General features: G+C 48.3%; 1 protein-coding gene across 3 annotated transcripts in view; it reads left to right on the top strand.

The window, feature by feature from the left end:
• Positions 1 to 13,057, top strand: part of PDE4B (phosphodiesterase 4B) — a 255,754-nt gene that overhangs the window by 224,227 nt on the left and 18,470 nt on the right. For 2 of the 3 annotated variants that reach the window (XM_014937420.1, XM_014937430.1), the window contains one exon: positions 124 to 236. In XM_014937420.1, coding sequence (XP_014792906.1) covers positions 124 to 236 — 113 coding nt within the window. Of the gene's footprint in view, positions 1 to 123; positions 237 to 2,752; positions 2,881 to 13,057 lie in introns of those variants that run through there. The other variant, XM_014937448.1, reaches the window with a different exon arrangement.

The raw sequence follows: 13,057 nt of genomic DNA, 5'->3' as shown, positions 1-13,057 counted from the left end.
GCATGATGAGGGAGCGGTGCGGCACCTCCGGCGGCGCTGGCGGCGGGGCGGGCGGCCCCGCCATGGAGAGGCTGCCGCCGCCGCCGCGCCAGCCCGACTACATGTCCGTCTGCCTCTTCGCAGAGGAACCCTACCAGAAGTTGGCCATGGAGACGTTGGAGGAGCTCGACTGGTGCTTGGATCAGCTGGAGACCATCCAGACCTACCGCTCCGTCAGCGAGATGGCATCCAACAAGGTGAGCCGAGCGGCGGGGGGATGCGGGATGCGGGGAGGGGGGATGCGGGGATGCGGAGAGGGGGATGCGGAGCACGGCAGCCTGATGCCCGCCCCGTCAGCGCCTCTGTACAGGAGAAAAAACTCCAAGTTTTCTGCCCGGGAAGGAGGTGCGGGTTTCCCCCCGCACAGACACGGCCAGGAAAAACTGGCGGTGCCGGCGCGGGGAGGGCGATCCCGAGCGCCGGGCTCATTTCCGAGAAGTAAAAGAGGCTTCAATTAGCGCCGGTCCCTTCGGAACCGATATTAGCAAAAAAAAAAACACTGCGAAAAACGCCCGCCTTTAACAAATTATCACTTCAAAAGTCAATTATCTTCATTGTTGTCTGTCCGTAATAATGGCAAACTCTAAACATTGTGGTACGTTATTTTATTGCTGTTTTGTCTTTCGGTAAGCGTTTAATTTTGTTTTTAATGTGGTGGGCTGGCTCGGCACCGCTTGCCAGCGCTTCGGGAGGGTGCAAAGGCAAAGATTGTGCACAGGGAAGGAGCTCCAAGAGGAGCCACCTTTTTGGTTTGTTGGTTTGTTGGTTTTTTTTAAAGTTTTTAAGGTGAGCTTTGAGTTTTTCTGCGAGGAATGAAGTAATAAAGTAAGAGGAGTCCGCTGTGCTAAAAGTCAGAGAACCAGGAGGGTGAGCAGGGTCCCAGGGGTGCCCCGAGGAGAGGAAATCGAGCCAAATGCCAGGTCTGAGCGCCCTTTTGGGGCATCATCTTTTGGCAGCTGATGTTCCTCGTGTCCCTCCACTCCCCCCCCCTCCCGACTCTCCGTGCCGGAGCCGGGCTCTCCATCCCCATCCTGCATCCAGCATCGCAGGGCAAATTTGGCTTCAGCATCTCCCCGGGTGAGAGCCGGGGTGGCTGGCGGAGGATGGGGAGGCACTCCCTTCCCCCGGGGCCACCTCCCTGCTCTGATCCCAGCCGGTTCCCCGGGGCATCCCTCGGCTGCCTCCCGAGCCTTTGCACCCCCGGGACAGGCTGGCTGCTCCCCGCACCCCGGCCTTCTTCATCCAGGCTTTTCTGCAGTGTTTTCGGCCCGGCGTTGTCCGATGCAGCAGGTCATACAGTCCCAAGAACGGGCTTGCTCCATCTTCGGGATGAGGGCTGCGTCCTCTGCATCCCTGCCTTTGAGCAGTTGTGGTGGTTAAAGCCAGTTCTGAGTTGTACCGCGCAAACCCCGTGTTATGATTATATTATTTTATTATTTTTTTTCCTAATTGGTAAGAAATGAAATCAGAAATGCTGAATCATAAACTGATTTTATGGAAAAAGTTGAGCGGAGTAATCCCGTGTTATTTCAGCTTCCTCCTCTGTTAGTGATTACCACGACGTGCAGGGGCAAAGGAAGCAATAAAAGTTTTATAGACGGAGCTTTCAAGAAAGGAATATTTTTTTTTTATTTTTTTTTTGAGTTTGTGTTGAGGCAAGCCAGGGTGAAAGTTGAGAAGGGTTTAGGCTGCAGAGAAAGCTGCACCTCCAATGTGGGCGCTGATGCCCTTCGTTTTGAGAGGATTTTTGTTCACTAAGTGCCAAATCCGGACTCGTGAAGGTGAAAGGCTACCTAAATTGCCTGTTAGAGTAATTAGAAATTGTGATCTCTCAGTGTGCAAATGGCTTGCAGCTGGGTCGAGCAAAAGGTTCCTGAAACTTTGTTCTTTCATAACCAGCCAAATCCGGACTCGTGAAGGTGAAAGGCTACCTAAATTGCCTGTTAGAGTAATTAGAAGTTGTGATCTCTCAGTGTGCAAATGGCTTGCAGCTGGGTCGAGCAAAAGGTTCCCGAAACTTTGTTCTTTCATAACCAGTTGTTTCTGAAATGTCTGCACTTTTTGGTCAACTTCCAGTATCGTTTTCATCTGTGAAAGAAAAGCATAAAATGGCCTCACACCTCGCTTTCCTTTCCTCACCAGGGGCAAATATTGACACAAGTTAGTTTGGGGGTTTGTGGCTTTTGGGGTTTCGGTAGCAGACATGCGATCTGCAGAGAGATCTTACAGTTAAGAGGAGCCCGTTGGGTTGGAAACGTGCATCTTCAGGAGGAGGCTGCAACGGTCCTTAATTGGTCAGGTTTTGCCCTTCGCCAAGGATCCATCCCACTCAAACTCCCTGCTTGGGTCAAAGGCATTTAAATTTGTCACCGGTAAATAGCAAAACAGTTGAGATGTTTTGAAAACAGGATGCTTGGGCTCGGCGTTATTAAAGAAAAAACGGAAAGAGAAACAGTATAGATAGGAAGAAAGCAAATAGGCTCAGCAGGCTCCCAAGTGCAAGAGCAGTATAAACAGTGACCTATCTTCCTGACCTCCGCTCTCGCCGAGTTCCTGGCCCCGCGCCACCCCGGCCAAACTACGTCATTTGAGACTGATAGTAGGCATGGCACAGCTGTTGCAAGTGTGACTCGAATTTCCTGTCTCCTTCCTGACAGACGTAGTTTAGAAAATCCAGGGTTGCAACAACAGCAGGCAATAGAGGGAGGATCTCGGGCAGACGTGTGCGCGGGGCGCTTCTCAGAAGCCCTGCACCAAAAAGGAATCGCTGGGGGGAAACGCCATGCGGGACGGCATCCTGGCTGTACGCTGATGGGTTTCGGAAAGCATCAGTTAAAACATGTGCGTATACTTTTTTAAAGATGTGAGTTAATTACAGGAGAAGCGAGGAAATGAGCAGCTGATCTCGCTGTGAGCTAACGATCCTGATTGCGCTGCCATCAGCGCGCCGCTCGCACAGTGGGACCCCGCAGCCCTACGAGCCAGCGGGGATGCGACAGAAATCTGGCAAAAAGGGGAATTCTCTTCCCCGGGTGTGCTGTCGTCGGCCTCCATGAGTCCTGACGCGTTTCCAGAGCCGTGCCTGATCCTCAAAACCAGCCCCAGTCCCTTGCTGCTCCAGCTGCCAGCTTCTGCTAAAGAACAACTGACCGTGCGCTGTGCTGCCCGTAACTTTCAAAAAAAAACCAACAAAACTACCTGGAAAATTACCTGTTTGCAGAGAATGCACCCACATGAAGGGAATTAATTTTCCTAACAATAATACTAATCTTTTGCTGTGAGCAGAATATGGCACTGCAGCTTTGCAATGAAACAAAATTACCTGTAAAGTTCTGGAGGCGCTTAGTGCTGCCTGTAGAAGCAGACCACACATATTTACATTATTGTAGCATATATATATATATATATTTTTTTTTTGTCTGCATTTATCACCCTGTCCAGCTCCCAGTTCAGGCAACTGCTATGTCTCAGGAGGATTTGTGAGTCATGGGCCTGCTGATAAAGATGGGGTATCTTCTCTCTTGGTGGTCACCCTGTAACGTTGTGGTTGGCATTAGGCAGTTCTCCGCAGCCTCGCTTGTCCTGCAGACAGAAGCACAGAACCCCCCTCAGCTCTACTACCCAACAGAGCATTTGGGATTTGGGGAAGGATGTGCTCAGTGCATCCCCCAAATCATGAAAATGGGCCAGTATTTTTTTTCAGCTGAAATGCTGGTCTTGCCAGCTCCAAGTTTTCACAGGGCCATAATATCATAGAAACAAGGGATGGAGAAAATGTATTATTTATCAAGAGCTACCTGCCCATCCGTGCAGGATACGGCCTGATACACGTAAAATGGCAATATCTGAAGGGACCTAAGCAGGACCTTTCCATCTCCTTAGATTAGAGCAATCTTATTTAGAGCTTTTTGCGGTCTGTGGGGTTATTCTAAGTAGCCAGAGGTGTCATCAGAGCACCTGCCTTGTGCTCTTGCAGCTTTCGACACCCTCTTCTCTCCCCAGACCGTTCCTCTCCAGCCGTGCAGCTACAAACCCTGCAGAGTAAATCCTTAAACTGTCTTATTTCAGCTCTCAAAGACGTCTGACTAAGTCTGCTGAATATCTGAACTCCAGTCTTGCCACCCAGGGCTGCTTCCAGGCAGCGGCTCGGGGCAGCAGCACGGCGAGGCTCCCCAGCTCCTATCTCGGTTGCCGCTAAGATAAACAGAACCCATTTCATTTTTTGCTTGTATTTCAAAGGGCATTTGGGTCAGAGGAGAGGAGCAAGGCCGCACCTAGCTTTCAGGAGAGCGGGGGCTTAAATAAACATCTGGACACTAATGTAAACCGCCGAGGTCGGCGGTGGAGGTCGAGCGCGGCGCGGGGCCGGGTGCCAGCAGCGTATGTGCCGGGCTGCACAGCCTCCAGGCTCCCTCTCCTCCCTCGGCCCCGCATCTTCTCCTCCTTCCTACGTGATGTTTCCCTTCGGCGGCGGTGCCCGAGCTGTGTAGTCTTTTCTCTTGCTTTCGCCGTGACTTCCTTTGTTTAACGTGCTTTAAAATAGCCCAGCGCCGCCGCACAAAGGAGAGAGGCTCGTTGGCTTGTGCGAAACAAAGAGACTTCCACCTCTCCTGTTTTTACAAGCTGGGATGAATCACTGAGCTCCGCACGCGGATCCCCCAGCCGCGCACCCGGTATTCCCCTCGCCCGGGGAACGGCGGGACGGAAACGGGGATCCATCACCCAGCTCCTGGGAGAGCTCTGCCGTGGGCTCTGCAGCACCACGGGGCTGTTGCTCCATCCACAGCAGTCCCTGCAGAGCCCTAACGCACTCGTGTCCCGTGTGGGGGGTTTGACGTCAGCGTGCTCCCCGCCGGTTAACTGTTTCCTAGATGTGCAGCTGCTGGTGCAGAGCAGGAGACTTAGAGGACCATCATGCTCCATGAGATCTGCGGTAGGAGCTGTTTGTACCTGAGGTTGGGAGTATTCACTCCATCTTTCTTTTATCTGATGGCATTTTATTCGTGTCGAGGATGTCCTTGTTCCAGAGGACAGGGCGCTGTGCTTCTTAAGGCAAAGCTATGGGTGATGCAGGAGCCAGGTTTTTTTAACAGGGAGCTGTGATAGTGGTGAATGTGAGGTCCTGATGAAGCCTGCTGGGTGAGGAGGGGCCAGCTCCCCAGTGGTGGCTCTGCCCCAGACTGTGACACCCCTCAAAGCTCCCCATGGATGTTCAAGACATGTATCAGTGCTCGTCACCATCATAAATTGAATTTTATTCAAAGCTCCCCATGGATGTTCAACACTGGAGGTGTTCAAAAGACGGGTTGATGTAGTGCTGGGAGGTATGGTTTAGTGATGATGCTCCTTGTTTGTTGTGTGGGTGTCTATTTTTGTCAGTTGGGTTGACAGTTGGACAAGATGATCTTTAAGGTCCCTTCCAACCTAGAAGATTCTGTGATTCTGTGATGTTCAAGAATTGGGGAGCTGGGTCCTCGCCAGCTCCTGTGTATCGGTGCTTGTCACCATCATAAATTGAATTTTAGGGTCGCTGGCTCTATGTCCATCCTATTCCTCCTCCTTTCTTTGGCCTCTAAAAATGCATTGTTCTGATTATATCACATAAGAGTGGGGTGGAATAGTGTGGCCACACGTGGGCCAGCTTATTTAACAATTTGGGTCTTGCAAGCCCTCTGGGCTGTCGGTGCCAGATACCTTAGTTAAACTGATTCAAATATTTAAAAGAAGAAATATTGGAGAGTGAGATACTGTCTGTGAAAAGTACCAGTGTGGTTTGAGGAGCCAGTGCCACCGCTGGAGATGCCCTCCTAGAGCAAAGTGACGTTGAGTGGTGGATGCTTTCTCATCCTCTTGGACTGTTGCAGTAAATGTTGGTGGGAAAAGCCCACACGACGGAGATCCCAAGGCCACACCACCATCTGTGCTGCTGGTGCACGTCTAGAGAGCCCCAGCAGAGAGGAAGGCTTTGGGGTTTGACTTTTGGTGCCAATCCCTCTTCCCAGGAGCCTTTCTGGGGAGCTGCCACCCTCTGGGACACAACGGTACCCAGGACCAGAAGGTCCCTTAAACCTCTAAGGGACCAGAAGGTCCCTTAAAGCCTGTCCCTTAAACATTTCTGCTTGTCCTGGGATGCGATGGGTTCTAAAACTTCTGCATTCTCAGACTTTTACGTTATAACACATTAGGGTGGGGCTTAAATAAATAATAGCTCAAAGGCAGGTTCAAAATGAATCATGATTTGAGGGCAGGACTAGAGAGTGACTAACTGTTCGGAGCAGTGACCTCTCTGGAAGTGAAGTGAGGATATGTGAAATCTCAGAGGAGAAGCATCACTTCAGCTGGGAGCGGGCTGCGAAGGATTTCCAAGTAGGATTTAATCCTCGGAGAGGTCCTAATCCCGCCCCTGATGTTGTGGAGCAGGCCAATTTCCACAGCCTGGTTCCAAAACTCCTTGTTTTTGACCCAGGTGCAGAGCGACTGCTTTCGGTGGGGCCGCTGGTGATCAAAATATTTGCACTAAGTGAAACTTAATTGAAAGATGTTGTGTTATCGGAGCCAAAACATGTTGTGGAGATGTATTGGTTTGAAGGCTCATCCGTCAGAGCTCTTAGAGGGAGAGATCCCTCTGATTAAAGCCTTTGCTGGGTGTTTAAAGCAAACAAACGAGAAGTGCCTCACCTTGCTGCCGGTTTAGCACAGCTGGGCAAATGCTCCATCAAAATTACTCTGCAGATCATTTGCCTATCTCTATGTGAGAAGGATTTTTCATTTAAATAGATTTACATTAATTAGTGCATTCTGTATGGTTTTGGTGCTTGCATTAGGCTCATTTTCATTTTGGCAGGACCAACTGCCATGGGGGTTTTTTGGGGGATACTGTATTGTAGATCTACACTGACTTCTTCCACAGGAATTACCCTTTCTTTATCCCGTGTTTTCTGAGGCAAACAGACTTTTGTCGATTGAAAGTTGCCAGGGTTTTGCTCCTTATGGGCATCTTGGAAAAGTCATCTCAGGGCACAAAGTTATTTGAATTTTCCAAAGCCTGTTCTCCTACTCGGGTAAAACCCCAGCTGGATTTGCCTAAATGATGACTGCGGAGCCTGACTCAAATTTAAATGAAATTTAAATTGCTGCTTCTTACGATTAAGAAAATCCCATTTTTAATTGTGTTGCTCTCTTGTTAAATGACAGATGTGCTTCCCTCTCGATTGTTGGGGGGTTTGGGTTTATTTTTTTTTGCTGAAGATCGAGAACATAACCCAGATGTATTTCACCTGAATGTCCAGCATCTCTCTCCTCCTGGTTCACCCCCCGTGCGAGCAGGGCAGCCCCTGCCTGCGCCGAGGGGCCGGGGAGGCTCTGGTTTGTGGGCTCTCTTGACGCAGTTTGTTGGCTTCCTTTGACACTCTGGGCTTCAGCGGTGCGGTTTGCAGGGGTGTGACTGACAGCAGATTTTGGTCTGAGATCTGCAGCCTTCTGGAGCACTATCTGCTCTCCAGGCCACAGATGTTGTCAGCTGCATCGGAGTTTTTTTTTTTTTTTCTTTTTTCTTTAATCAGCTCCATGTCAACAAACAAGCTGCTGTAGGTTTTAATTTTGCTGTTGCTTCCTAGCCCTCAGCTCGGATTGGTGCTCATCCTCTCTTCTTCCTGATTTTCCTCTGGCTGTTAACACCACAAACATTTTTCCACCTGGCAAAACTCTATCAAAATGATTTTGCAGGAGGAGTGGTTTTGCTTGGTTTCTGGTTTTATTGACAACCTCTCGTTGGGGAGAAGAATAAAAGCAGCGTGGGGATGAAAACCTGGTATGAATGCTCACCACGCGGCGCTCGGCTGCTCAGGGAAAGGTGGTGTGAGCCTCAGGAGATACCCTTTGCCTCTAATGTCCCATTTGTGTGGCCCTTCCTCCTTGCAGCGTGGTGTTTTTATGGTATGAGATGCTCTTTTGGATGGTGAAGAGGGAGTGCAGCTCCCAGGGGATCGCTGCTGAGCTTCTGTTGGGTTGAGAGCTCTCGCCGCGTGCGGTTTGGTACTTTCTGGTGAGGAAATGCATACAAACCAGAATAAGCTGACATGTTGATTCCAGATACCGTTGCTTGTATCAATTGGCTAGAAGAGACCTATTCATGAGTATAGGAAGAGCGTTTTGGGTGAAGCAGAAACCGAGCTGAGCCTCTTCCAAAGGAACCCAAAGCTTCAGTTGAAGCTGCAGATGGGGCCGTACCCCGCTGCCGTGGTTTGTCCACCCAAGGAGACAGACAATATGTGCTTTGTCACACCACACAGGGGGAAATCATGAACTCTCTCAGGCCTGGCCTTTCACATCAATCCAAACCAACATAAATCTAAACCCAGGGCTGGCTGTTGGGTACCCAACACAATGGTGTTGGATGCACCAAGGCTTGAATTCGTATGGGCAAGAAATGCCACAGGAGCGGCCCGGCCGAGGAGGAGGTGGCAGATTCGGCCCTGCAGGGTACGGCAGGCGTTTTCTCCGGGTGCCAACAAAAACCCAGGCGGGCACACCTTATAAACACATGACACATTCATTTTCAGGAAAGTCAACGGGGTGGTTTCTCCATGACCTTACCGATTCCCCAGCAGCGGGTGGAGGGGTTTTTTTCTTTCTGCCTTACCAGTTCCCAGCAAGTGAGTAACATGCCCCGAGCCTGCTTTTAAATAAGGAAATTCGGTATCGTTTCTAAGCAGTGCTCATTCACAGTGCTTTCCTTGGGCAGGATCCTATAGGGAGTTTTTCCTTTCCGGCATTTTAATGCAATTTGCATATTTCAAGTCTCATTTGTCTGGAAATGAGCTGGAAACGAAGCGGTGATAACGCTCCTGCTTCTTCAGGTTCCACTTCATCACTTTTTAAGCCCCGCGTTGCGTAAATACGTCCCACCCAAGGGAGGTTCTGCTGCTTTCAGAAATGCTAAACTTTATGGGTAAAATCTGAATATTGTTCTGTCTACATCAGATAGATGTTATTGCTTTCATGAGCAGCCACATGCTGATTTATGGCAACATGCTATTTATTTATCAACATTTACATTGTGGATTTTTAAATTATTCTAATAACATAAGGCCAACAAGTTGGTCATGATGTTACTCCTTTAAAGTCTTCCTTTGAACATATATATAAATCAACACTCCTTTGATGTGAAATTGGATATTTCATAACCGTGTGTTTACTTTTTGGTTTGAAAAATAAGCTGAAGGGAAAACAAAAAAAACCCCAAAAACAAATAGTACTTTGTATCTCATTAAAAATAGTTTCTAGCACATTAAAAACTATATTGTTTTAGGAAACAAGAACTAGAAAGAGTTGCAAAAGCATTTGATTTTTTTTAATGACTGATAGTTGACTGCAACCATTCCACTTCTCTTCAGGCACTGAAATAGGTCTGCAATTTCACCTGAATGTCCAGCATCTCTCTTCTCCTGGTTCACCCCTCCTGGGAGCAGGGCAGCCCCTGCCTGCGCCGAGGGGCCGGGGAGGCTCTGGTTTGTGGGCTCTCTTGACGCAGTTTGTTGGCTTCCTTTGACACTCTGGGCTTCAGCGGTGCGGTTTGCAGGGGTGTGACTGACAGCAGATTTTGGTCTGAGATCTGCAGCCTTCTGGAGCACTATCTGCTCTCCAGGCCACAGATGTTGTCAGCTGCATCGGAGTTTTTTTTTTTTTTCTTTTTTCTTTAATCAGCTCCATGTCAACAAACAAGCTGCTGTAGGTTTTAATTTTGCTGTTGCTTCCTAGCCCTCAGCTCGGATTGGTGCTCATCCTCTCTTCTTCCTGATTTTCCTCTGGCTGTTAACACCACAAACATTTTTCCACCTGGCAAAACTCTATCAAAATGATTTTGCAGGAGGAGTGGTTTTGCTTGGTTTCTGGTTTTATTGACCCACCTCTCGTTGGAGTGAAGAATAAAAGCAGTATGGGGATGAAAACCTGGTATGAACGCTCACCACGCGGCGCTCGGCTGCTCAGGGAAAGGTGGTGTGAGCCTCAGGAGATACCCTCTGCCTCTAATGTCCCATTTGTGTGGCCCTTCCTCCTTGCAGCGTGGTGTTTTTATGGTATGAGATGCTCTTTTGGATGGTGAAGAGGGAGTGCAGCTCCCAGGGGATCGCTGCTGAGCTTCTGTTGGGTTGAGAGCTCTTGCCGCGTGCGGTTTGGTACTTTCTGGTGAGGAAATGCATACAAACCAGAATAAGCCTGCATGTTGATTCCAGATACCGTTGCTTGTATCAATTGGCTAGAAGAGACCTATTCATGAGTATAGGAAGAGCGTTTTGGGTGAAGCAGAAACCGAGCTGAGCCTCTTCCAAAGGAACCCAAAGCTTCAGTTGAAGCTGCAGATGGGGCCATACCCCACTGCCATGGTTCTTCCACCCGAGGAGACACACAGTGTGCACTTTGTCACACCACACAGGGGGAAATCGTGAACTCTCTCAGTCCTGGCCTTTCACATCAATCCAAACCAACATAAATCTAAACCCAAGGCTGGTTGCTGGGTACCCAACACAATGGTGTTGGATGCACCAAGGCTTGAATTCGTATGGGCAAGAGATGCCACAGGAACACCCTGGCCAAGGAGGTGGTGGCAGATTCGGCCCTGCAGGGTACGGCAGGCGTTTTCTCCGGGTGCCAACAAAAACCCAGGCGGGCACACCTTATAAACACATGACACATTCATTTTCAGGAAAGTCAACGGGGTGGTTTCTCCATGACCTTACCGATTCCCCAGCAGCGGGTGGAGGGGTTTTTTTCTTTCTGCCTTACCAGTTCCCAGCAAGTGAGTAACATGCCCCGAGCCTGCTTTTAAATAAGGAAATTCGGTATCGTTTCTAAGCAGTGCTCATTCACAGTGCTTTCCTTGGGCAGGATCCTATAGGGAGTTTTTCCTTTCCGGCATTTTAATGCAATTTGCATATTTCAAGTCTCATTTGTCTGGAAATGAGCTGGAAACGAAGCGGTGATAACGCTCCTGCTTCTTCAGGTTCCACTTCATCACTTTTTAAGCCCCGCGTTGCGTAAATACGTCCCACCCAAGGGAGGTTCTGCTGCTTTCAGAAATGCTAAACTTTATGGGTAAAATCTGAATATTGTTCTGTCTACATCAGATAGATGTTATTGCTTTCATGAGCAGCCACATGCTGATTTATGGCAACATGCTATTTATTTATCAACATTTACATTGTGGATTTTTAAATTATTCTAATAACATAAGGCCAACAAGTTGGTCATGATGTTACTCCTTTAAAGTCTTCCTTTGAACATATATATAAATCAACACTCCTTTGATGTGAAATTGGATATTTCATAACCGTGTGTTTACTTTTTGGTTTGAAAAATAAGCTGAAGGGAAAACAAAAAAAACCCCAAAAACAAATAGTACTTTGTATCTCATTAAAAATAGTTTCTAGCACATTAAAAACTATATTGTTTTAGGAAACAAGAACTAGAAAGAGTTGCAAAAGCATTTGATTTTTTTTAATGACTGATAGTTGACTGCAACCATTCCACTTCTCTTCAGGCACTGAAATAGGTCTGCAGACTTTCTCCTTTAGCACTGATTAGTGTGAAGTGGGCTCATTTTTTTCTTTAAACTTGTGAGTGCACCTTCCCATTGTCTTTCATGTGAGTGCTTGGAAAGGAAAATCGATAGAAATTATGAAGTAACAAGGACAGCTGCAAATTTGTTTGACACAGTCCTTTCTGAAAGTGATGTAACATCAGGAGAGCACAGATAAAGGATTGGGTTACTGCTCCGATAAATGACAGAATTTAACTCTGTTGCCCTGCAAACTTGACACAGTCCTTTCTGAAAGTGATGTAACATCAGGAGAGCACAGATAAAGGATTGGGTTACTCCGATAAATGACAGAATTTAACTCTTTTGACCTGCAAATTTGTTAAGAAACGACAAAAGAAATGCTCCAGCGCTTCAGAATTAGGAAGTTTTCCAAATTTGGGGAAAAAAAAAGTATTGAAAAATTACCTCCAGATAGTGACAAGGTGCTTGTGTGCCAGAGATCTGCTTCCCTGCCTGTCTCAGGAGCAAGCAGGGGGTGCCCAGAAAGGCACCCTGTGAGCCCTTCTCCAGGGGTTTTGTCTGCCCGAGGTGTCTGTGCAACACAGGAACAGGGTATCCGTGTCAGGAAGGGAGATCTACGTGTTTACAGGTTATTTACAAATTTACAAATATTCCTTCTGGCTTCTCAGACACAGGAAATGTGGGTGTTTACACGTTATTTACAAATTTACAAATATTCCTTCTGGCTTCTCAAACACAGGCAAAGAGCTTTAATCTCATTTTTTTAAAGAATCTGTGCTGTTGCCTGAGCGTCACATCCATTCCCTTGGAGCGAGCAGGGGCCCAGACAAAAGCATGACAACACGTGTGCCGTGTACACGCATGAGTAATTTCCCTCCTGCACGTAAATAATTTCCGGCTGGACTCTCCTTCCCGCTCCGTCACTCGGGCAGGTGACTGCCAGCTCTTCCCAGCTCCCGCTCCCTTCCCAGGAGACGAGCTGCTGAAATGAATGGAGTTCCACCAGGGGTTTAATTGCACCTCTGAAACGATCTACCTGGGCCATTAAGGCAGAGGAGGATTCAGCCCAGCTGCCTTTTTGCGTGGAAATCAAAGGGGAAAGTAACCCTTGGACCACAAATCCTTTTGTTCTGAGGATTTCTAGGGGCGGTGGAAGAGCGAGGGACGCACCGTTTGCGTCAGCAGGGTGGGTCGCCGGGAGCAGAGTTTTTAAACATTTTTACACGCTGGAGATCTGGCCCGAGATTCCTCCATCAAAGTGCGGGGTGGGACCCCACTCTCTCTCCGAGGTACGGAGCCCCGCAGCATCTTAGCAGCTCTTTTATCTCAAAATTGCTCTCAGCTCCTGCAAATGACTAAAAACTTTTTCTAAGCAGCCTCTTTGCATAAGGACTCTTGGCCCCAGGGGAACCCCAGCTGGTATAAATTGACTTCAAAGGTTTTACATCAGCAGCAGAT

The sequence above is a fragment of the Calidris pugnax genome, unplaced genomic scaffold (assembly GCF_001431845.1).
Source record: "Calidris pugnax isolate Ruff unplaced genomic scaffold, ASM143184v1 scaffold29, whole genome shotgun sequence".
Lineage (NCBI taxonomy): Eukaryota > Metazoa > Chordata > Aves > Charadriiformes > Scolopacidae > Calidris > Calidris pugnax.
This window is presented reverse-complemented; position numbering and strand designations above follow the sequence as displayed.